Source organism: Aspergillus thermomutatus, assembly GCF_002237265.1.
Source record: "Aspergillus thermomutatus strain HMR AF 39 chromosome Unknown NODE_335, whole genome shotgun sequence".
Classification (NCBI taxonomy): domain Eukaryota; kingdom Fungi; phylum Ascomycota; class Eurotiomycetes; order Eurotiales; family Aspergillaceae; genus Aspergillus; species Aspergillus thermomutatus.
In genome coordinates this window covers 512-23,202 of record NW_020798385.1, presented here as the reverse complement: position 1 = coordinate 23,202, position 22,691 = coordinate 512, and the positions used below count along the sequence as shown (strand labels likewise).

At 47.0% G+C, this 22,691-nt stretch overlaps 4 protein-coding genes across 4 annotated transcripts; 1 reads left to right on the top strand and 3 right to left on the bottom strand.

Annotated features, from left to right (window-relative positions):
* Positions 1 to 1,780: 1,780 nt before the first annotated feature.
* CDV56_102814 (ankyrin repeat domain-containing protein) lies at positions 1,781 to 4,887 on the bottom strand (the record flags this gene model as incomplete). Its single annotated transcript, XM_026756433.1, has 4 exons — positions 1,781 to 1,945; positions 2,011 to 2,099; positions 2,157 to 2,298; positions 4,486 to 4,887. 4 exons carry the CDS (start codon positions 4,885 to 4,887, stop codon positions 1,781 to 1,783), a joined length of 798 nt encoding a protein of 265 aa, XP_026610266.1.
* A 5,061-nt stretch (positions 4,888 to 9,948) lies between these two features.
* On the bottom strand, positions 9,949 to 12,006 carry CDV56_101870 (DUF4246 domain-containing protein; the record flags this gene model as incomplete). Its single annotated transcript, XM_026755489.1, has 1 exon — positions 9,949 to 12,006. One exon carries the CDS (start codon positions 12,004 to 12,006, stop codon positions 9,949 to 9,951), a length of 2,058 nt encoding a protein of 685 aa, XP_026610265.1.
* Positions 12,007 to 12,559: 553 nt separating this feature from the next.
* CDV56_101673 (uncharacterized protein) lies at positions 12,560 to 13,444 on the bottom strand (the record flags this gene model as incomplete). The annotated part of the gene is made up of 1 exon (XM_026755292.1): positions 12,560 to 13,444. One exon carries the CDS (start codon positions 13,442 to 13,444, stop codon positions 12,560 to 12,562), a length of 885 nt encoding a protein of 294 aa, XP_026610264.1.
* A 5,620-nt stretch (positions 13,445 to 19,064) lies between these two features.
* On the top strand, positions 19,065 to 22,379 carry CDV56_100275 (glycoside hydrolase family 71 protein; the record flags this gene model as incomplete). Its single annotated transcript, XM_026753894.1, has 3 exons — positions 19,065 to 19,328; positions 19,375 to 19,954; positions 20,022 to 22,379. Coding segments are annotated over 3 exons (3,202 nt in total), but the record flags the coding sequence as incomplete, so codon positions are not given.
* Between the last annotated feature and the right edge of the window lie 312 nt (positions 22,380 to 22,691).

The window sequence follows — 22,691 nt, the reverse complement described above, 5'->3', positions numbered from 1 at the left end:
CACTTCACCCTGAATACCCTATGATTGTGAAAACTCCAACAATAATTAGGACAGCGAGAACGGTCAAGCAGTGGATGGGCTGATTAAAGGTTATCCAACATTGACATTCAGACCTATTCGCGAACCAAACGTACGCCTGGCAAAGAGATGTAGGTGTCCGCCCGGAGTTAAGATAACAGCAGGATGTACTTCAGCGTTGGCCAATGACGCCATGAGAGAGCATTCAGGTTCACCCCAGAGGCCGCCGGAAAACGTCTTTCCGTCCACCTCTGGTGAAGCGCAGGAGGTCTTTGGCTGAGGAATTTTGCGCATCCAACCCCATGGACCTCGGAATGCGTATGTCATCACCTTTCTGCTGGATGTCGTCCAACCGGCGTCTATGTCATTGATGTCCGAGATGCCTTGTGAGAAGCCGTCCCACTCCACCAGCTGTGGACCGGCGAATCCGGCAAATGCCTGAGTGGCTGACGGTGTGCCAGGTGGAGAAAAAGATCTTCCCATCGACCCTTTAATTCTCGCTGATGATGAGCCGTGGGAGGCGGGAGATCTACGTCAGCCCTTCTCTCTGGGTGACGATCCTAAGCCTTCGGAGATGATATGTCCATATCCAGACCCGTCTCCCCTTTTCTCCAGTGCAATTGAACAGCAAGACTCCGTCATGCTGAGGCAGGACAAAGATGCTTAGTTTATCAGCTCCCCTCACAACCGTCACAGCGTTGTAGCCGGCAATCCTCCCTCCAGTAACCCTCCGGGTCCCGCCCACGGTGGTAGACAGTCTAAATCTCGCAAGCGAAAGCCGCGCCGACCGGATGGACAACAGCCTAAACAGGTTCAAGGCCCTCATACGTCCACTCCAGAGGGGAATTCGTTTGCAGCGCTCCACACTCATTTCATGTCTCTACTGCTTGACAAGTATTTGCAATTCCTCCCTTGGCTGTTGGAAGGTGCCCTGCCACATCACATGCCTAGGCCTGATCCGCTGACAACTGGGAACAGAGATGCGCGGCCAGCAAGTCGCCTGACTCAACGGTCCGATAGTAGTAAGCCTCATGGCAGCTCCAGAAAGGGCATGCCGTGGTCATCCAAAGAAACAGAGCTCCTACTGAGACTGAGGAGGGACAAGCAACGACCTTGGTCGGAGGTGACAAGATTATTTTCGGACCAGTTTCTGGGCTGGAGCCGGGGCTCTATTCAAGTATATTGGAGCACAACCCTCAAGAAGAGAGCACATTAACACAGTATGCTTTTCCGTCTCTTGATTTTCTTTCTGTTTCCGAAATCTACACAGTGCCATTTATAGTTGTAGAATGATAGAGTCATGGATGTAACCAACCGCCATGTTCTGCATGGCATGACGGCCAGTAAACAGCAGGTGGGTGGACAATAGGAATATCAGACCAGAGAATCCCAAAGTATTCCCGATTTCCGAACAGGGAGGGAACTTCCCACCTCCTTAGGGGAACTTCTCCTTTTTCACAGGGACTTCCCACAGGATGACTTCTGCAACTAACAACTGAAAGTGTCCGTTCTATTCCACAAATCCCTCAGTGTTCACACAGATGCATTAACCTAAGGATATAAACCGCAACACAAAGGGGAGACCTTAAAAAACTTAGCTGCAGGGACTACCCAGGTGTGGAGCGGTAGTGTCCATTGTGCAACCAAATGCCATTTGTCCGAAGAACGAGCATAAGCAATAAGCTAATTCTCAAGTATCTAGATACATTATTTTCCAGCACACTTCCTGCGAACTATCCTTCCTCAGACCGATACTGGTTCCCTACCCTTCGGCCTCCTGATGTTCAAACTGAGGATACATGGCCTCGACAGACCTGACCTCCTGACCGTCATCATCACTGCACGAAGGCCCCAGCACCGTATCATCTTCGACTTGTAAGCGTCCCATTTCAAAATCGATCAGAGCGTCGGACTGGCGCTCGACCAACTTATGCAGTATTTCGTCAAATGGAAGTCTTACCCCAATCCAAGGGACATTCGTGCCAGTCTTACTTGGCAGCCTGCGACTTCGGCGCCGGTTCTCTTATGACGGTATCGCTGAGATCGTCCATCTGATGTGTATGGGCTTCGCCGGAAGGACCCTTGCGCGACAGCATGTGCTCGAACGCTCTCAGATGATGTCTAATGAACGACGGCACGCTCTTCCCGGATATTTCTGATGCGGATGAGCGGGATAGGGTACTGCAGGTCCTGCTTGAAATTCCTGGCAGGATCCTGTCCCTGACGCTCTTCTTTGATGATGCGAAATGCTTCTCCGGGCCCTCCAAGGCTATGAGGGACCTATTTTCTGTAGGTCCTAAAACATCAATTTATAGCACGGCTCTACACTGTTGGGACGGAGGTACGGAGGCTTACAACATCCAATTGACCGACAGCTAGTACCAGACTGTCCCTATTAACGGTATAGTGCCACCAGATGAAGCAGAAAGAGCCATAGCATCGGTTAGCTTGCTACAATTATGGCTGACAGCCTTTTGACATTTCATTAATCCTCAGACGGGGAGAACAAGAAAAGTAAAGAACGTTCAGCCTTTGTTTGAATTACGGGGAGAGCCTGAGCTTGTCAAGTCAGCCAGCAGATTAGGTTTTACAATTCCAAGAAAAGTTTCTACTGCAGCCGACTTGATTTTGCCGGCTTTTCATTATACCTTCGAAACACTCACAGGTGCTTCTCACAATGATCTTGCACGGAAAACCTTGTATATGTCAAAACTGTTTCTACGTATCTTCGGCGACAGGCCCAGATCCCATCAGTCAAATCAAAAAATCCCTGAGCTCTCTGTGAAAACGGATAGCCGACAGTCAAGTTTCCGAGCCAGACAACCACTCAAAAATGAGTACATAAGTGACCGGTCGTTCTTCTTTCTTCGACATATGTTTTCTGATGAGGGAGAGATTTTCCTTTATCCGAGCTCATTTGCCGTCATAAGAGACATCTTCTGCTGTTTTTTCGGCCGACAACATCTTGGATCTCTCTTGAATCATGACGCCTCCGGAGCCTCCAACCAACTCTCATTTGCTGAAGAAGCTCCGGAAGGAGCCATAACGTCTGGGGCCTTGCTACCAGAAGAACCGCAAGCGTTGACAGATAATACAGATGTTCATACCGACTCCATTGAAAACAGTGATTCCATAGCGACAAGTCCAATAGACCTTGAACTGCACCCAGAGCCAGGGCCCTCTACTCAGATTATGGATGGTGTACAGCAGTCCGTACCTTTAGCTGCAGGTTTTGAAGATGAGTATAGCAAAGCCCCAGTGTCTCAGAAAGTCCTAATATCACTCCATCGAAGCGCCATTCATGAGATACTACCATTGTGGTATCAGTCAGATGTCACGAATGTCGTAGTCTTCTACCTGTTCAACTCAAGGGAGTACTACAAGTTTTTTGCCGACTCAGAAATGGAAATGCGACTCGTCCTAAACGACCTCGCCCGTGCCCATTATTTCCTCATCATCGATCAAGAAAAGGTCATCTCTCTAATCATGGCAGATTTACTCTCTGAGGTTCAACAGACGCGATTGCTCTTTGTTGGCGCAAAATCAAAACCGGGCGAGCTGGAGACCAAGGCAGGCGGCATTAGCAAGGCTGCTTTGGAGGATTACATATCCAAATATGATGTTTATACAGGGAAACGACGGTTTGACTTCGCTCCTGGCGACACTGATGATGGAGAGCAACCACATTCAACAAAAAGAAGAATCTGATACTGGGTAGTCGAACATCATCGACGTATAGGGTTTCAGTCAGAGTTCATGCAGTCTCGTCAGGACCAGCTGTCATTTCAGACAAATTCATAGATTCTAAGCAGTGCCAATTCCACGTTTTTCACTACAATAGACCTGACTGCAGTGTATTTAACGGTTCAATATCAGGCAACCCTTATCAAGCAAAATCCCTCTGTGACCAGAGAAAGACTTTTGGTAATACATCACAGCGCGACGGCTTTGCCGTATTCCGCTCATTCTTACATAAGGGGCTCTGCCGGAATGCTTAAGGAGTCTTATCGAGTGAATTCAGCGTTGGAATTCTATTTTTGCTGATTGAGGTCTGAGGCCGGTTCGACAATTTAACATAGATAGAAGATCTCTCCATTAACTCCGGATGTGTTCTCGACACCGTCTCCGATGCCCTCAAATATTGGAAAGGATCGAAAAGGATCTACGCATCTCCCTAAGGCTCCCTAGGGGAGGGAAAAAGAAGTTGAAGTTCCAACTAGCCCTGACATCAAAATAAACTTTGAGAATTACAGGTAAGCCAACTCATGTAATCACAAATGACTGTGTCTTTTGGCCTGGAGTAAGAGTAGTCTTATAGCAGATCACAGCCACTGGATCTACATACAAAGTCTATCAAAACATTCTAATCTTTCTCAAGATCCAACACCGCTTAGCGCCTTTCTCTTTCGCGCCGTTCTTCCCCAGGTAGACTTCAGTTGCTTTTGCTTGGTCTGTAGGTGGACTCACATGAATTGACCATGACAAAGGGGTGGAATACATATCATCCATGGAATTGATCTTCGCTCCGTATTCCAAAAGAATCTTCACAGAATCTAAGGCACCATATTCTGCAGCCCAGGAGAGGGGTGTATGCTTGTTCTGGTCGCGAACGTCTTTCGCAGCACCAGTTCTTAGGAGACACCGAAGAAGCTCAGGGCAATCTCCCACGGCCACGTAGTGGATGAGAGATCTCTTGCAGGGGCCTCGGTGATTTGAAGCGCCCTTTAACTCAAATAAGGAATGCGCATTGTTTACAAAAGCCTTGATATCATCGCTTAGCCTAATCTCCCTGATATTTTTCATGCGCCGGAATTCGCCATCGATAACGGTTTTGGAGTCCGGGGGGATACTCATTGCGATAGTTCCCATACTGAATCCTTGCAATGTGTAGCTGCAGATATAAAACCGCAGGAATATGCTCAAAATTATGGAAACAGAAAAGGATTTAAACATAGCGGATATTCCCAGCGAGTACAGCATGTAGACAGTTTCATGAGATTCTCTTCATTAGCGCTGAAATGAATTTGCTGTGTTGGGCATGGAGGGCAATTTAATGTCCTATCTTACTACGTATACACATTGTTCTAAAATTTTCAACGAGTGTGGAAATACTCATGCCTGTGCTACTAGATAAATGTATGGAAACACCTGCGGATCACGTCCGCGGGTCTTTGGCAGGGAATGAAGAGCCTTCGGAGGTTTCAAGACTGGTAGTGATGAACAGAATCAGAGGGTCGAAGCCGCAGCGGGTCGATGGGTACTTGGGCCGTCTTAGACCCAAGGTGCCACGCCAGTTTTGGCTCCCCACACGACTCAAAAGCGGCGCGGTACGTCCAGCATTAGATAAAAATAGGCGCGATGTACGGGGTCTAATCGTGCTGTTAAGAACAACCTTCAATTTCTTGTCAAAGTGAAGTCAGAAATAATTCCGTGAATCTCAGTGATATTGCGAAAATAGTAGTGACTCCTAAGTTGGGATCTCCAATTGAATTGCCAGTTTGAGGAGTCCCGCGGCATATGACACTACCCCAAACTCTAGACATTCAGTTGGATTTCGTGAAGTCTGGGTCCCCTTATGACCAGCTGAACCACTTCTTCGTCGGCCTGTCACCAACTTGGGGACCTGTCAGTGCTATTAAGTTTTCTGAAGGCTCCCACTTGGCCTATGTCTACCAAGAATAGATCAAAGAAAGGGACCTACAGGCTAAGGACTTCAAAGAAACATCTCATCCAAATCTGGTTAACTTAAAAGAGGTATTCATTGCGAAACAGAACGTCTTTTTCCTTTATAATACCTGGGGTATCTTGCTAGAGGAGATTCAATAATCATCATCAAAATTTTGCTTGGGCGAGGTGGAGATTGCAACTATCTCAAAAGGGGTATATAAACTTCAGATAGTCCTTTCAGAGAGGAACTATGCTGACATCCCTAGATCCTGCAAGCTTTGAAGTATGTGCACGAAGTGCTTGGGATCTGCCATGGGAATGTCACACCTTCCACAGTCTTAATCAACCAAGAGGGAGTAGTCAAACTAGGTCAGTACAATCCGAAACATATACATTGAAAATGACCTGTTATTAACAGACTTCATAGCCGACGTCAGAAGCAGCCTGATTAGGGAATCAAGGAGACAGCAGAAGAGCAAGGACCTTCAGGCTGTTTGCTCAATAGCTCAGTCACTCTTAAGACTGGACAAGACATCTGCAATTTGTGGGATAATGGGACTGCTCACAGAGGACTTCACCAGATCCTCTGGTAGAGCAACCGCAGTGGACCTTCTAAAGGTGAGTAGCACTTCAAACTGATCACTAGCAGCCAACTTATCAAGATTAGCATCCTTTCCTACGCATTAGCCTGGGACCGTGGTGTCTGCGTCCAGTAAGTGTCCTCTGCGGGATCGCTCGATGACGAGTCCTAGGAAGGATGATACTGGCCCACAGCAGGATGAAGGCATAGGAATATTTGAGGGGGAGCATGCATTGTTTCTGAGTCACAGATTCTTTGGAGTCTGTTTAATACACCCTTAATCATGCCATGTGTACTCTGAGAAGCACGATTGACTGAGTCAATAGAGTGTATAGATCTTTTGCAAGGAGAGGATATTAGATAATTTCCAGTAGAAACAATCTCTAGATTATGATATCGTACCCATAGCAGAATATTATAGGTCACCTTGGGTGAAATACGCACAATAAAGAAGGCTGCACGCCTATTTCGGAGTCATGACTGTCCCCCTATCCAGCAACTTATAAGAAGATCAGAAATTGCATACAGGTTCTATCACTATTACTCATTACAGGCCAGTATGGGTCACACACAGCTATTTGATGATTTTGAAAGAAACCTGCCCGAGGCTGAAAGTGCTTCAGTCATTGAGACTCATTATGTGCGCATGCTTCTTGAGCTTGACTATATTCCATGGTTCTATAACACCTCAGCTAGCGCTGCGCACTGGGCACTACTTGCTGGATATCTGGTTGTTCTGGGAACATTTACTTCTCTTCAGAAGTCTGACTTTCTCACGGAAGGTCTGGAAACAAACCGCACTGGAAAAGCCATCCTCAGCATGATTCAGAATCCGCCCCTCCTTGCTATTGCTTGCTTTTTGATGGTTCTGGGCTCAGTAATGATTTCTTGGCTCACCTGGGAGCGAAAGGAGAATTACATATGGCTCGTAAACCGGTTGTTTATGTCAGTCTCAGTATCTCTTGTTAATTCAGATGCTAATCGTTTGATAGACCAGTCCTCTTAAATGCAATAGCTGGGTTACTCACCACTTTCGTCAATGTGTATACGGCGCAAAATGGGGAATGGTCAATAATGGCTGTTTTGACTGTTGTTGTCACCGGGGTGTCTACGGCAGTCTCCTTGAGCTTGACCATAATATATAAGTTCGGAAAGCTAGAGAGGGTGAAGAGAGAACATGAGATGGAAATAAAGGCTGGCTTCCATGTGGTTTCGCACAAGGCTAGCCATCCATCTACTAGCAAAGTGGGAGCTGGCGATCTAGAGAAAATCAGTGGCTAGTTTCTCATCTCGACTTATCAAGGAATCATCAGCAGGACTGTGCAGCACATCAACGTGCTAGGATTGCTGCGTGGTCATTGAAGGATTAGACTGGACCTGCCATTTACAAGCAGCTGCTTCGGGGCGAGTTTTACTACTAAAGCAAAGCCTGTGTTGGTTAGTTCATTAGTGATTAAGTAACAGACCATAGGACTCAATATAGCAACTACTGAGTATCAAGCAAGTGCCTTCCAAACCTTTCAATCCCTCCGCTCCAAGAGAAGCTTCAGGACCCCGGAGCACACTTTGGCTTGATCTACCAGAAGGAAAATAGGTGGGCTCAACCGTGGCTTATGAAACTAGGATATTACATCTAGCCAATTCCAACAAATATTAATTTGCTGTCAGGGGTCCTTTCGAAGAGGTACTCTGGAGATAAGCAGTCATTCCAAGTTTAGGTCTAATAGTGCTCAGATCCCGACCCACGCCGGAATTTGCGCGGGGTCACTCAGCATCAGGACACGACCTCGTGGTAAAGAGTATGGTATTAAACCTTTAAAAAGACGATTCGATCTCCCTAGATCATAGGCCCAGACCATAATGATAATTTCTTCTTCACGCTGCGGAATGGGGGCAACCTGGGAAAGGTAAGTGTTATGCCTCTTCATCAAAATAATGGATGCTGAGTGACCCATTTCCAGCATTGTGCGTACGGACATGGTGACCATTTATATAGATGACGGTGATTTACCATTTTTTGTTCATTCAGGAGCGCTTCGGGCATTTCCACTGGCTATTAAGAAATCTATTAAGGCGTCTAAAAATAAAGAGAAGAATACTTTTGTGCTTCTGGGTTGGATGGACGAGCTCACGTTTGAGCTCTGCTGTGAGTTTGTATACACAGGCGATTTTTTTATGCCTGAACCATTCTTGGCAATGGTCGCTGGTTATGTGAAGACGTCATCATCAGGAACAGTCATGTGGCCATATTCAGGCAGTTTCATGGCACAGAATTACCCTCCTAGTTCGGATCAATAATTTCCGCCATTCTCATGGTGAGACATCGAACTCGGCGTTTCCTGCGATGATACTCTATCCAACATACACCAGGATGAAGTTTGCAACGAAATATTCCTGAGTCATGCTCGCCTCTACCGATTAGCTCTAAAATCAGGCTGGTCATCCTTATGTGCAGCGGCCCTCCAATGTTTAACAATCGCATTGGCATGCTTTACTCGTTCTGAAGAGCGCATCTGCAGCATTGTGGAGCTGCTACATTCCGTGTTTGACGGAGGTACTGAAAATGTAGACAGCTTGCATCACTTGCTCCGAGCATATGTAGGGACGCGGTGCGATGGGGAGGAAGCCGCTGTTGGTACGGAGGGTGCTATCAGACGATTCCTGAATGAATAATCGGAAGAGAAGACCACATCAGCGAACGACTGCCTGAGACCATGCAATCATAATGATCAAAAGCAAATCAAAATGGCGCAATCCCCCCCCACTGGTGACACCTACTTTTGAAGGTTTTTGAAGGTTGAGACCCAGACCCAGCCCCATGTCCGACTCCGGTGTGCTCCCCTGGAGCCTGGCATGGGGTGCAGTTGCAAATTCCGAAGAGGGGCGGCCATTTCTGCCGACTCTACAGATGCGAATGAACATATGAACGTCAAATAGAATCATCTATTGAGCCAGGATTACCAGAAGAAGAACCAGAATGAACTATGGTATCGTCGTCGTCAGAGTCTCCGTCACGGTAATCGTCGTAGTATATACCGAGCTAGTCAGCCACCCAACCAGCATATCCGGATCACACCCCAAGGGGCGGTCCCGTCTGCCGTCCAACCAGACAGATATAGATAAATCGGGAGAAAAGCGGGCCGATCACGAACCCCCAGAGCAGACATGACATTAGTGAGGCCATAGACCCGGGCTATAGCAGATCCATTGCCGAATTGAACGGGATACCTTGTTGCCCCCGCACTCGCCAGTGAGACTGCATCAACCCCAGAAGCAACCTCTGAAAAAAGTGCGAAAACGCCCGTCAAGACAAGCAAAACCATTAGTACTGGTTGAGATGGTAAGCCACTCCGGTCGGCGACAGATAGCAATGCGACTGCTACCCCTGAACCCAAGTACCCGAACACTGCGGATCCTCTAGAGCCGAATCTCTTTATTGGCTAACTGCCTACGACTTTTTAAGTCTAACTTTGACAGGCACTGTGTCCATGGGTGATGACCAGTAAGCCGAGGTTATCGGATCTTTCAGCCTCTGTGCCACAGCAGGTGAGTATACTTTGCGCAGGTCAGTGGCCTTTCTCACTATTCTGATTGGAAAGGACCACACGTGTGCACAGGCTCTCAATACTTCTATTAGTGAAGTTTCGTTAGGTTCATTAATGGCTAATGTAGTCCAGGTAGCATCATCGCTTCACAAGGCATATAGTGTTATGCTCAATCTCCTCCGTGTCCTTCTCACAAGCCACCGCCTCGTCCTTGGCTCGTTCACGCCGGTGGTGCTGAGCCTCTGGTAAGTTCATAAGCCACGGACCAGTCTCGGCAATGATTTGATCCGCCAATTCTTGGGGAAGTGGATGGGCTGACGATAGATGGGATCGTGCTTCCTGTTCCCACCAATCGAGACGCTGTGGGGGCACATTTCGCGTCGAACAGATGCGGTAGTAAGGATCAACGAGCAACAGGGTCAAAAAGTGACAGCGTCCAGGTCGAGCTTTGTCCACCAATTCAAACGATTCAAGGCGGTGGCGTAGGCAGTTTGGAAAAGTGATGAGACCCCCTTGACGTATAGACACAGACCCGAGTTCTTGAAACGCTGGTCCCTCATCCCGAACACCGAACAATTCTTCCAGGTACGGAATGTCCCACTCATTGTCAGCGAACGAGAAAACTTCGCCACGCATGGAAATCTGTTGAGCGAAGGAGATGCGGGCATTTGTCACGTTTTCAAGATCAAAGCAATACATGGCTATTCCCACGATATGCTCGTTCAGGAGACCGTCCGCGTGCCAGTCCTCGCCCAAGAAGGACAGATTATCAGGAGTGAGCTCAATGCCCCCCAGCTTGACAATAATCTGTAGCCCCTTTTCGCGGAACTCGTCCTGGAGTTTCACGGTCTGGAACTGATGATCGATCTCGTCTCTTGCTCTGAGCATCTCATTATGGAGCATTGGATCCATGATTTCGAGGCGGTTCCGCCAGAGTTCCGTGGAGGGATCAAGGTTGTCGTAGTCCTCACGACCAACGATTGCTCGGGCCGTTCGTCCTGCCCTCCAGTCTTCGTAGGAATAGGTGGTGCCAGGCTCGGAGTGTCGGAACCGAAACATGCGACTGTATTTGATATTCACAACTTCACGCAAGGATAATGTTGCCTCCCAGTCTGCGGGGATTTCGCTTGTTGTATTGTACGACCATTGCACCTTTACTCCATACTCTGGTAAAGAGAGGTACTCCTTGACGCGAGCGAGCGCCCGCTGGTAATCTTCAGTTGACCTATCGACGTCCAGCGTGGTCGGGAGCTCCTCGGCCCATTGAGGATAACGATTATCCCACGCGACCCCGAATGTGCGGATTCGCATGGGCTCCCGACCGACAGAGTCCCGTGACCGCACGTCCCCAAACCTAATCAGAATCTCATTCCATGGCTCAACAACTTTGGATATTACACCTTCCAGCGTCCTGTAGAATGGCCGCTGCTCACGGGGGTGAAGATTATTGATGTAGGAAGTAATCCGCACGTCTGTCGATCCAGCCAGCCCACAGAATTCAACCTCACAAGGCAGCCATTGATAGCGCAGTGAGTAGAGGTATTTTTCAATTTCCCAATCCATTTTTTCATCATGGAGCGGCGGCGCTACCTCTCCTTGCCCGTAAGCGTCCAGAGTCTGCTCAAGCGGAACACTGCCGCCACTGATCAGCACTCTCGTGCGTTCGCGAGTCAGCGGGTACAGCGAGGGGTCAATCAGGTTCCAAACCTGCTGGTTTGAACTCGGCTGCCAGTCCTTCTGCCCGGCAGACTCGTTTAATGCAGAAGTGACGAAGTCCTGGATCTCCGCGGTCACTGCAGGAGGAATGATGGTGTCTGATTTACACACGCCACTGCCAGCGTTCAGAACCATAATTAGACCAGTCTCCTGCCATCGCTGCGCTTTGTCACGCAGCTCAGCCTCGCACCATTCCCATGCCTTGGGGCTGATCAATGGAAATTGCGCCATGACTTCACTTCGCCAAGTCTGCATGGTGGAAGCATCAAAGACCAGCTCCTCCCAGCCTGGTCGATCAGTTAAGGAGTTCATCAGCCTCAGCATTTCCAGTTCGCGGGTGGTGAAAGGCGACGGATACCAGAGATCAGAGCCTACAAACGTTCTGTTTGATGATGTTATGACATCAAAGGGAACTCCATTGAATCCTGGCACCATCAAGGGTCCATCGCCTGTATTGTTGAACTCGACCTCGTCACTCATCATGCAGATCACTTTGCTGAAAGCAGCTGAGAGAGGAAATTTGCAAGGGGCGACTCAATGAAAATCTATCAAGATGTAAGGCGCGAGGGTTGATAGGGGGGATTTAATATTTTCTTCGGGTGGAGCCCGACGAGGCGAGGCAACCAACGGGTGGATGGCCGTAACCGTCTGTAATTACATTTCGCTCATCCACGAATTGAATTCGTAATCACAGGACAATTGCAGATTAATCTCTGGATCCGCGATGCTAGTCATTCCATCAGAGTTTTGTTTAAATTGTTAATTTTGTGATGCTAGCAGCATTTGATGAGCTGTTGGTTGGATGCAAAGAAAGAAAGTGAGAGGAGAGAAGGAGAAAAGAAGTTGAAGAAAAACCACACCTTGGCACGTGAATGAGCACAGCATGTATATAGTAGGCTAGTAGCCAATCCATAAAGTCTTATATTTTGTCTGATCTGTCAAAACTTATTTACTCTGAGAAGAAACAATGAAAGGCTCCTATATACATGCATTCCACAGGGACTGCCACACCGATCTACTGCCATCCAGACTCTCAGCATTTTCCAGGCGTTTCTAATTTTTTTAATAGTTTCAAGGTGTTCTTCGCTCGGAAAATCACAGCCTGGTGCCTCTTAAAGGAATCAAGCGCCTTATTACCCTTAACATCCTTTTTATATTCTGGCGAACGCATCTTCGTAACGAGCTTCTGCATCTTGGGTGCCAGACCTTCAGCGTCCGCGATGGCCTTTGCCTTCTTCTCTGGATCGGCCTCGTTTTTCGCCAACTCATTCAGTTTCGCGACTGTCGCTTCTGTATCATAGGCTTGATATCCGAAACCATCAGGGGTACTCGTTGGCCGAGTTTCCAACTTGATCCCTAACTCTCTCTCGAGCTCCGGGATAAAATATTTCACCGTGTTGTCGGCGATGCGGTGGTGCTGAATGAGATCTAGCCCTTCTGCCATAGGCTTTCTGTGCTCCGCGACCTTGTCAGAATCTAGCTGATCCCTGATCTGCCCATCTATCTTTTCGAAGACAGGACCAAATTGTGATTTTTTGCTTGTGCCCTCGAGAAGTTTGGAGAGATCATATTCAGGGTCAAAATCCTTCTCCCTTAGTTTCCGAGATGTGGTTATGACATCGGTCGTATCGGCTGTCTCGATGATTGTTCTGATTGCTTTGAATTCTGGGTTTTCGAAGATTTCTCTCGATGATTCTTTGGACAAAATAAACTTCAGAAATGCTGGGTATGTGCAGGGAGTATCAGTCTTTGAGCATAGTTTTGCAATTATTCGCCGTTTGGAATCCCTTGTCTTGAATTCGACCAGATAGGCTTGGTAAAAGTAGAGCGTCTCCGAGGGTTTGGATTGTTTGAGGGCCACAACGGCCTTGCTCAGAAACAAGAGAGACGAGAGGAGAAAGAAAAGAAGGTATTTCATGACTGTAGCCGGATGATTCTACTCATGAAGTTATAATGACTGCAACGGATAATAGAATTTGGAAGGACAACGACGGGGAAATGCCCATATCTAGCAGCATAGACCCTGTTATATACCAGACTTGATGTCAAACTGGCGCAGAGATGCACCAAGACCATCTCGCTTCAATTCTACAATAGTTTTACTGGTCTATGATGAACCAGATCTCTTCTTTACCAAGCAAGACCATCGCATTAGGTAACGAGAACAATTTGGTGAGAGATACTGAGGTTTCGCCGAACTAAGATCCCTGTAGGTATACCTTATGCTCCATGTATCATTCAATACAGGCATATCCCTTTTTCGGATAATTTCCTATTCTTCCAACTACTGTGGATACGTTCCAGTGAACTAGAAGCAAGGCGGACTAGAGACCATCCTAGCGTTCGACCATTTGAAAAGTGCATGAGGGGTTTTCAAACAACGCTATACACTAGTACCGAGAGTGTAGCAATCAAAGGTGTATGCCTGGGTCTGTTTGGTCGGAGATATCGGAGAGCAGTAAGGTAGGATCCACGGCCGTCCGCTCTCAAGCACTGCAAGATGCATCATGTACGACTTCTCTCCTCTGTAGCCTGACGAGATCCAATTGACCAATTTCATGTTCACTTTCATTCGTTCAGAAGCCTCCGAATCGCCAAAGCTGCTATGACTGACCCGGTGCTATTCCCAGCCCATGGCTCATGCACTGCAAAATTCAGTGCGTATCCTCTGAGACATTGCCAAGAACTAGGCCACAAACTCCCAAGCTAATAGTAGATAACAGCTCTTAGGGTCGGAGCAACAGATAAGATGGGACTCGCCATCGATCTAAGGCACTCCTTTTCAAACCACTACTGGGAAGAATACTAGCCAAAATTTGCTTGGCGTCAATAGATGCGCGAAATTGAGACCAGAAGACTAGTCCAGGCCCGTTTTGGAGACAAAGACACTTATTATTATTGATCTGAGACCTGAGCAATAATCAGACTCTGATGGGGCTCTGGATCAAGCTTCACTAAGGCACAGTTTGGATTAGCTTCTCTTGGCTTGGCAGTAGTCTTGTTTTCCCAGGTTACAGGTCAGGTGCCGGGTCAGAAAAGCCAAGACGCCGCCCTAGTCAAGCACATGACTGATTTTGCCGCTTTCGGCATTAACAATACCAGGTTTTAATTACCCGGCATCTAACATTTACGAAATCATAACGATATTGAAAGAAACAACAACTACTTCTTAAGTGCTTTCTAACTGATTATAGCATTTTGTTCCAACTCTTTTTCTTCGTTTTGTAGCTGCTTTGCCTGGTTTTGCAGCTGTTTTTCTCGTATTTCTTCTTCTTTGTCCTTCAATCGAAGCTCAAGCTCACGAAGCTCTAAGGCTTGTCGTTGTTGCTCAATGTTCAGTATATTTTGTGAGGAGATCCGACGAAGACCTTGAGAGGTAGATGACACGGAACTAGTGAAGAACCAGTTAATAACCAGTTGATAGCTGATTAGAATTACGCTTACCCTGAAACCCGTGATTAGGATCGAGATCTTCGAGGTTGTAATTCTTGTTGAGAATCAACTGATAAACAAGCTGAAGATGAGCGACGACGCTTCCATGATTCTAAGTGATTTGAAATAATTAATGAAGAATGCCACAATGATTAAAATGCTGATATATTTTCTCACCCTCCCGTGCCGTATGGCGCAAATAATTAACTTCCATATTTGCTGTTCGATATGAATGATGAATTCCGAAACGAGTCTGATTTATATATTGAAGAACGTCCTGTTTGTCAAGCTTTGCAGAACTATAAGAATGTTATTAGGAAGCACCTAAAACTGGTTAGAAACTAGTTTTCAATTACTTACTTCTGAATTGCTGTTACTAATGTTAATTATTTGCCTGCTGCATTAGCCTTATGATGAGACTGTTTAGCAGAGTTAGTATGATTCTGAATAGAATCATAAATAGAGGAAGGGATATTAGAGCAGCATTTATTAAGGCCAGCTTTAATAACTGGTTGCCTTTTATGCTCTGCCCAGGTCTGCACCTTTGGATCTTCGTGTGCTGAAGCAGTTAATAACTGATTATCAACCAGTTGAGAAGTACTTACTGATTAATAGATTATATAATTGATTATAATCTCCTTCGGACTTGCAGTCAATCAAACCAGCCATTTGACTCCATATTCCTGATCCTTTGTTATTGTTCCCAACTGCTTCTGTGATTGTTTGAAGGAAGTGAACACGGCAAAAGATAATGATTCCCTTTAATTGCCAGAGAATTGGGCGGTGGAGAGGGTTAATCTCTTGAAGAAAGTGTCTGAGGCCTAAGCAGTTAGCAAGTACTTTGCAAGTACTTTATAGCCAGTCACTCACCAGTATACTGTTTTGTATCCATATCCACAACGATTCCGTATATTCCAGTAGAATGTATAGAATTGAACTTGACTGGCTCGCCAGTGATTTTCTGGATCAGAGAGAATACTCTTCTGAATAAAAGATAATAGCCATCTGTCGTTTCTTGATTTGTGAAGACTCAAAAAAGGGTGATAACTTTTATGACTACTCAGTACTCCGCCAGGGTGTAATAATCATCATGAAGTACTTACTTTTTCCATGTTCACGCAGATAAGTTGCAAATATAACCTCATTTATTTCCTTTTCTCAAATGCGCTTGTATGACATGTTAATTTTAAAAGAGGTTAACTGAGTTAAGAGCTGGACTTACTCTTTGAACGCACAGAGAATCATTATTCCCTGCGGATCATGATATTTCTCTTAAATATATTCCTATAACTAATTAGTAACTGACTTACAAATGCTTGACGACTGGTTTATAAGCACTCACCCAAATAAACAGATTTGTATTATATATATATGAAACCCCATTATAGCCCTGACCTGCAGGGTATGAAAAAAGTCGTTGTTTCTGGATAATAGCAGATATGCAATCCAGATTGGAAAAAGATGCATGTATTTCTGCAGGTATAGAGGCATTATGTTGAGAATAAAAAGCCTCTAGTTCCGGACTTCGCAGAAATTGAGCTATTAACTAGTTAGTAACCAGTTTTAAAGTAACTAAAACATATTTAGCATGTACCTTGAGTGAGACTTAGGTTTCTCATCTGTCTGATTATATTCTGAACTCCTCTTAATATAAGCTCAGGTGGCTTATGTGGTGGAGGTGGAGGATATTAATGGATTCCATGAGATGTAAAAACAATATAAGGATAATCTTGAATACCAACTGGTACCAGTGCAGTAAAAGTAACATCACATTTAAGATGTTCTAATCTACCAGGTCCCTGAATATGATTAAAATCTAAGTATTTTGTAAGTACTGAACAATTGGTTTTAAGGTAATTCTTAACTACTTACCACATGCTTTCAGCGTGATATTAATGGCTTAACAACAGCACACTCTTCCTAAGATGGCAGGATTGAATTATTAAATAACTGCTCTAGAAAGTCAAGATTAATTAAAGTATGACCTTTAACAGAGCTATAGTGATGTTTTTGGAGGAAGTCTGATGTTCTATTTACACACCCAATATATGGATGGTATTCATCATTCACATCCTATTGAATCAGTTAGAAAGCGGTTCAACCAGTTATTAAGTAGTTATTCATCTTACAGGATAAAAATGCCTCTTGAACTGTGGCGCACAGGTTGGAAGTTGTTCAAGACATGCAAAACCCTTTTAAAAGAATGTTTTCTTGGATTGATACAGACTAATTTATAAGAAATTATTTAGTAAGTACTTACAAAGCAGTTGTAAAGCAGTCCTTAATTACTTACCTATATGCATTTTGCTTTTGAACATCCCTTTTAATCAAATCAATATTCTTTCGAATATTCTGGATTTCCTCCCATGCATTTTCGTCAAGGTAAGTATGATATAGTGTACAAAGACTTGGCTTCAAATATTCGCATATTAAAGCTCCAGAACATCTCTACATCCACTTTTTTACTGAACAGTTCAGAAATGATGATCTAATACTCGCTCTGGCACCACGGATACTTGCTCAGGAGTATTATATCTTCCAATCAGTTAGTAACCAGCTGAAAACTGCTTGATAACTGTTCGTATACTTACATCTTGTACTATATGCTCTGCTTCCTGCAATCGGCCAACAACAGATACAATGTAGGTATACCCGTGTAGGTGAGTTCTTGGGTACTCTGGCAGATCATCTGTATACTCAATGTAAAGTGTTTGAAGCGGATTTGATTTTGCATCTGTTAGTTGAATCAAAGCACTTGGCTGCTAAGTAATTCAAGAGTAGTTAGTAAGTACTTAAAAATTAGTTGGATTTCTTACCTCTTCGATGTCATGGATATTTGATGAGCTTTCTTCAACCTCACTAACACCTATCGAAGAAGCTTCCGAATCCATACTGACAGCTAACATAAGCAGTTAATAACTGATTAATAACCAATTCAGAATTAATTTGGATGTTATCTATCGAGGAGATGAAATATTTAGGGAAGTAAATACAGGAAGCGAAATTCACCGGGCGTGGTACAGTATTTAAAAGGTGAGGTGCCGCGCGGCTTGTGCCAAGACCTGTGGGGCCGGCTTCCGGCGTTTCTGACCCGGCACCTGACCTGTGTACTCTTGTTTTCCGGGCCAATCTTCATCCTTCATTGTCTCGACAGTTCTAAGGGCCTTGGCAATCCAGGCTTGGGTGTACCGCAACGGCCAGACCTTGTCTGGTGCCCTATTCTCCACTACTTATGGTCTCTAAGACCGTACTAACGGGCATATTCTTGGAGACTGCTGGCACCGGCGCCGAATGTAACATCATTGAGTGCTGCATTTTCCGGATTCGATGCTAATTTCCGCTCGATCCTGCTTGTCAATGTCCTCCGGATACTTGGCCTCTCAGTTGCACGGTAACCTATATTGTTCTTGTGTCAAATGGTCACTTTATCAATTCTCTTCCTGGGAGGGCTAAGACCCCTAATTTACAACTGCCACCAGTAAAATCCTCGTTCTCAAATCAGATGCTGTTAAACATCTGCTGCTGGATCGTTTCTACTAGTTAGGAGTGGATATTCTGGACACCTTTTTAGCTCAGTCGCTTTGGTATGTCAACAGATGCCAGGTTTGCCGATTACCCGGAGAGACTGAAAAAAGACCACAGGCTTCGATGTTCGAGCTCAGATATTTGTGTTTGTAGTAGACGCTCAATAGTTTTGCAGAAATTTCCTGCCTCCACTCTGCTAGCTTGTCCTGGTCGAGCGACTCTAAATCCCTGTAACCTCTAGACCTCAACAGACCTACAGGCGAGGGCAGGGATTGGGGCTATAGGTAAAGTCCGAATGTGTAGATGGGGTCATCCATGATGCAGTAGCATATCATGCTGGTACCAGATTCTGTTACGTCTCTAGTATTCTTTAGTCTTAAGATGTCACAGGGTTGTGGCTCTATAAGAGGGTGGTTCTTGCCATGGACGTCCGAGGCAGCGATTATGCTTTAGCAACAGGGCACTTCCTGGCCTGTGTCATTCTCTGATTCCTGCAGGCCTTTGGCCATCACGTTCATTTCAGACCCTTGCACTCGTTATCAATCTTTCTTTTTTGTCATTGGTGTTTCGCCCAAGCAGCAATGTTGGGCTTTCTCGTAAAAGCTGCCCTTGTAGGGCTCGCCTTGGGGTCTCGGTCACATTTACACCATGCCCACCTCCATCAGCGTCAAACAAACTCTTCCATACAGGATGGATTCACAGAGCTCGCTGTAACACCTGAGGTGACGGATCCCAGCAGACAGCTGAATCAGACGTTCCTTCGAACCACGCCAAAAATGATGCTTTTAATGGACCTAAAGGTCTCGACACCAAAGAAGAGTAAGGGCATTTTCGCGCATTTCATGGTAGGCATCGAAATCCATCGTAATATGCCACTCTAACAAAGCTCAGGTCGAAAATGCCCGTTCTTGGAATGAATTAGAATGGGCGTTCCATATCGCAGTGGCCAAAGAGGCACACCTGGATGCATTTGCATTGAACTTTGCCGCGTCTCTCAAAGATCTACAGCCACTAAAGTTGGCTTTTGCAGCGGCAGAAGCAGAAGGATTTCAACTCTTTCTCTCCTTTGACTATGCGGGTGCTGGCCCCTTTGACAAAGCCACTGTGATTGCGATCATTAATGAGTTCAAGTCGTCGTCCGCGTATTATACCTACCAAGGGAAACCGTTTGTGTCGACTTTCGAAGGTCCTGGAAACGCGGCGGACTGGAAAGACGTCAAGTCAGATACTGGCTGCTTCTTCATTCCCTCGTGGTCCTCCCTCGGGGCCAAGGAAGCTCTGAAGCTGGGCACCCCAGATGGGCTCTTCAGTTGGGCAGCCTGGCCGTGGGGCAACCAGGATATGGATACGTACGTTGATGCATCCTACCTCGACTATCTGGAACAGGCTGGAGGAAAGGCATATATGATGCCAGTCTCCCCATGGTTCTATACGAACCTTCCAGGTTATGAAAAGAATTGGTTATGGCGAGGTAATGTCTACCAGGAATACAAAAGAAACAGAAGGATGAGCGGTGGTGTTAACTGAAAAATATCTAGGAGATGACCTCTGGCGAGACCGCTGGGAAGAAGTTATGGTGGTGCAACCCGATTTCGTCCAGATCATCAGCTGGAACGATTATGGGGAATCCCATTACATCGGCCCCCTGTACAACATTGATAAATATGAGGCGTTTAGTGTGGGCCAGGCGCCCTTCAACTATGCCCACGGCATGCCACATGATGGCTGGCGTCTCTTCTTGCCCTACTGGATTGATACCTATAAGAATGGGAAGGCGTCCATCACGAAAGAAGGAGTGGTGGGCTGGTACCGTCCAAACCCTACTGCAGCATGCAACGATGGCAGTACCACAGCCAACACCGCCAGTCAATTGCAATATGAGTTTCGGCCTGCAGAGGTTGTCCAGGACAAGATCTTCTATTCAGCACTGCTGACCTCCATGGCCACTGTCACCGTCACTGTCGGGGGCGTGTCTATTCCTGCTACCTGGCAGGATATCCCTGACGGAGGCGTGGGTGTGTATCACGGTAGCGTTGGGTATGGTACTTTCTATGGCGATGTGAAGATCTCCATCTCTCGCGCTGGAAGTACCATTGCAGAATTCAGCAGTGCTGCTATTACCACGAGCTGCACTGACGGCTACGCCAACTGGAATGCCGTTGTTGGCAGTGCATCGGGCCCCAGCATCTCCGCTGTCTCCCCTGAGCTTGCTATCGACGAGCAGGCCTGCATTGAGGGCACAGCACCAGGCAACTTCCAGGGGCTGTGCAAGTTTACCTGTCAGTATGGCTACTGCCCCATTGGAGCCTGCGTGTGTACCAAAATGGGTGCGCCCAGAGTCAAACCCAAGGCCACAGGCATTAAGGGATATCCTATTGCTGGTGAAGGATCCAGTTACATTGGTCTCTGCAGCTTCGCGTGTAACTACGGATACTGTCCACCTGAAGCCTGTGGCCCGGTGGAGGTGCCCCTCACGGAGCCGACGGTCTCGCCTTTCCTGCCGTCTGCGTGCACTGCAGGCACCGGCCAGGGCGACCTGGCGGGGCTTTGCTCGTACGCCTGCAACTACGGCTTCTGCCCCATCCACGCGTGCACCTGCACAGGCACTGGCGCTCTCCACCAGCCCCCTGCGGCCAACACCACCTTCACCGCATTCTACCAAGGCGACGGCGACGACGCCGGCCTGTGCAAATTTGCCTGCCAGCGCGGCTACTGCCCCGATGCGTGCGCCAGTACAGAAGGCCAAGTTCTGTCCTGCGAGGACGACGACGACAGCCCCGAATGTGCGGAAGAAGACACCTCGCCCCCCTGCGATCTCAGTCTTTACTTCTCATCGTGGAAAGCTCTCCAGGCAGCCAAAGGCATCCCCGAGATCTGCATGCCCATGTACGCCATGCAAGTTCTCATGGACACGCTCAACACCGCCCTGCAGAACTACACGGACGTCAACAACGGCTACGACGAAAAGTTCGGCTACTACGTTAAATACCTTCGCGACATGGTGCCAGAGTCAATCAATAAGGTTATCGCAGATAACGGTAAATACGTCAAATGCTCTCAGGCGACCAAGGGCGGATGGTCTGAGCCTAGATCATGCTTTATCCCGCTCGTTAGCGACACATGGACCGTCAAGTACACCTTCGTCGACGAGCAAGGATTCTACGATGAATTGCAATCCAAATACGGCATCCAGCGGGACTGGGTCGAGGTTTCTGACGTCGTCCATGAAGACAAACTCTGCACCCCAAACCCCCGGAGCGGCGGTATAGTCTGCCACAATATCAAACAGACAAACCAAAATATCCCCCACGCCAAGGCCGACTTCACCATCCCCAACCCCAAAGACTCAATTGCAAATGCGCTGCCCCGGTTCCAAGCTCTCCAGCGCGACGTTGTCTCGACATGGGCCGATCTTTCCTTCTTTCTCTGGGACGGGGACGGCGCAGACGCAGTGGAGGCCCTTTCCACTCCTGTCTTCATGCTCCTCCAGGCAGTCGAAAGCATGGCGACGGTGAAGGAAATCGGCGAGCAGGAGAAAGAAAAGGAGGAAGAAGAGAAAAGGAACCTCATCATCACCATCATCTCCGCGGTCCTGCTCATTCTCCCCTTTGCCGGCGAGATTGTTGGCTCCGTCGCAGGGGTCGCCTGGATCACCGATGCGGCCCTGTTGGCGGACGTAACTGCCAGTTTGGCTATGGCGGGCTACGACCTCGTCACCGACCCAAAGTCAGCGCCGATGGATCTATTGAATATCCTGTTTGCAGGGACAGGGCGCACGGCGGGGAATCTCGCCAAGGTGGCGAGTGTTCGGCGCGGGATCAAGGCTGACGATCTGGCCAAGTTTGGGAAAGTGTTTAAAGAGAATGATGATCTGCTTCAGGGGTTGATTAGTCTCTGTAAGACATAGTTGGCTGTTCATTAACATTTAGATAGACCTTAGCAGCGGGACACCTACATGAGGATGCTTAGGCCAACGAATATGATGAGAAAACAAACAATGGATATCTTGAGGACATACTTCGATTTCGCGTTGATGTAGACTGGTGCGTCATGTATCTTGCCATCCTCCCAAATCGCTGCCATGGCGTTCAGCCATATGGCATATACCCGTGAAGCCAGGCAGTTCAACACAACTGCACTCTTCATACCGCAAGACACAATATCCCGCCAGAGATGGGCACATGCGGACGCAACATCCCCGTCTCGTG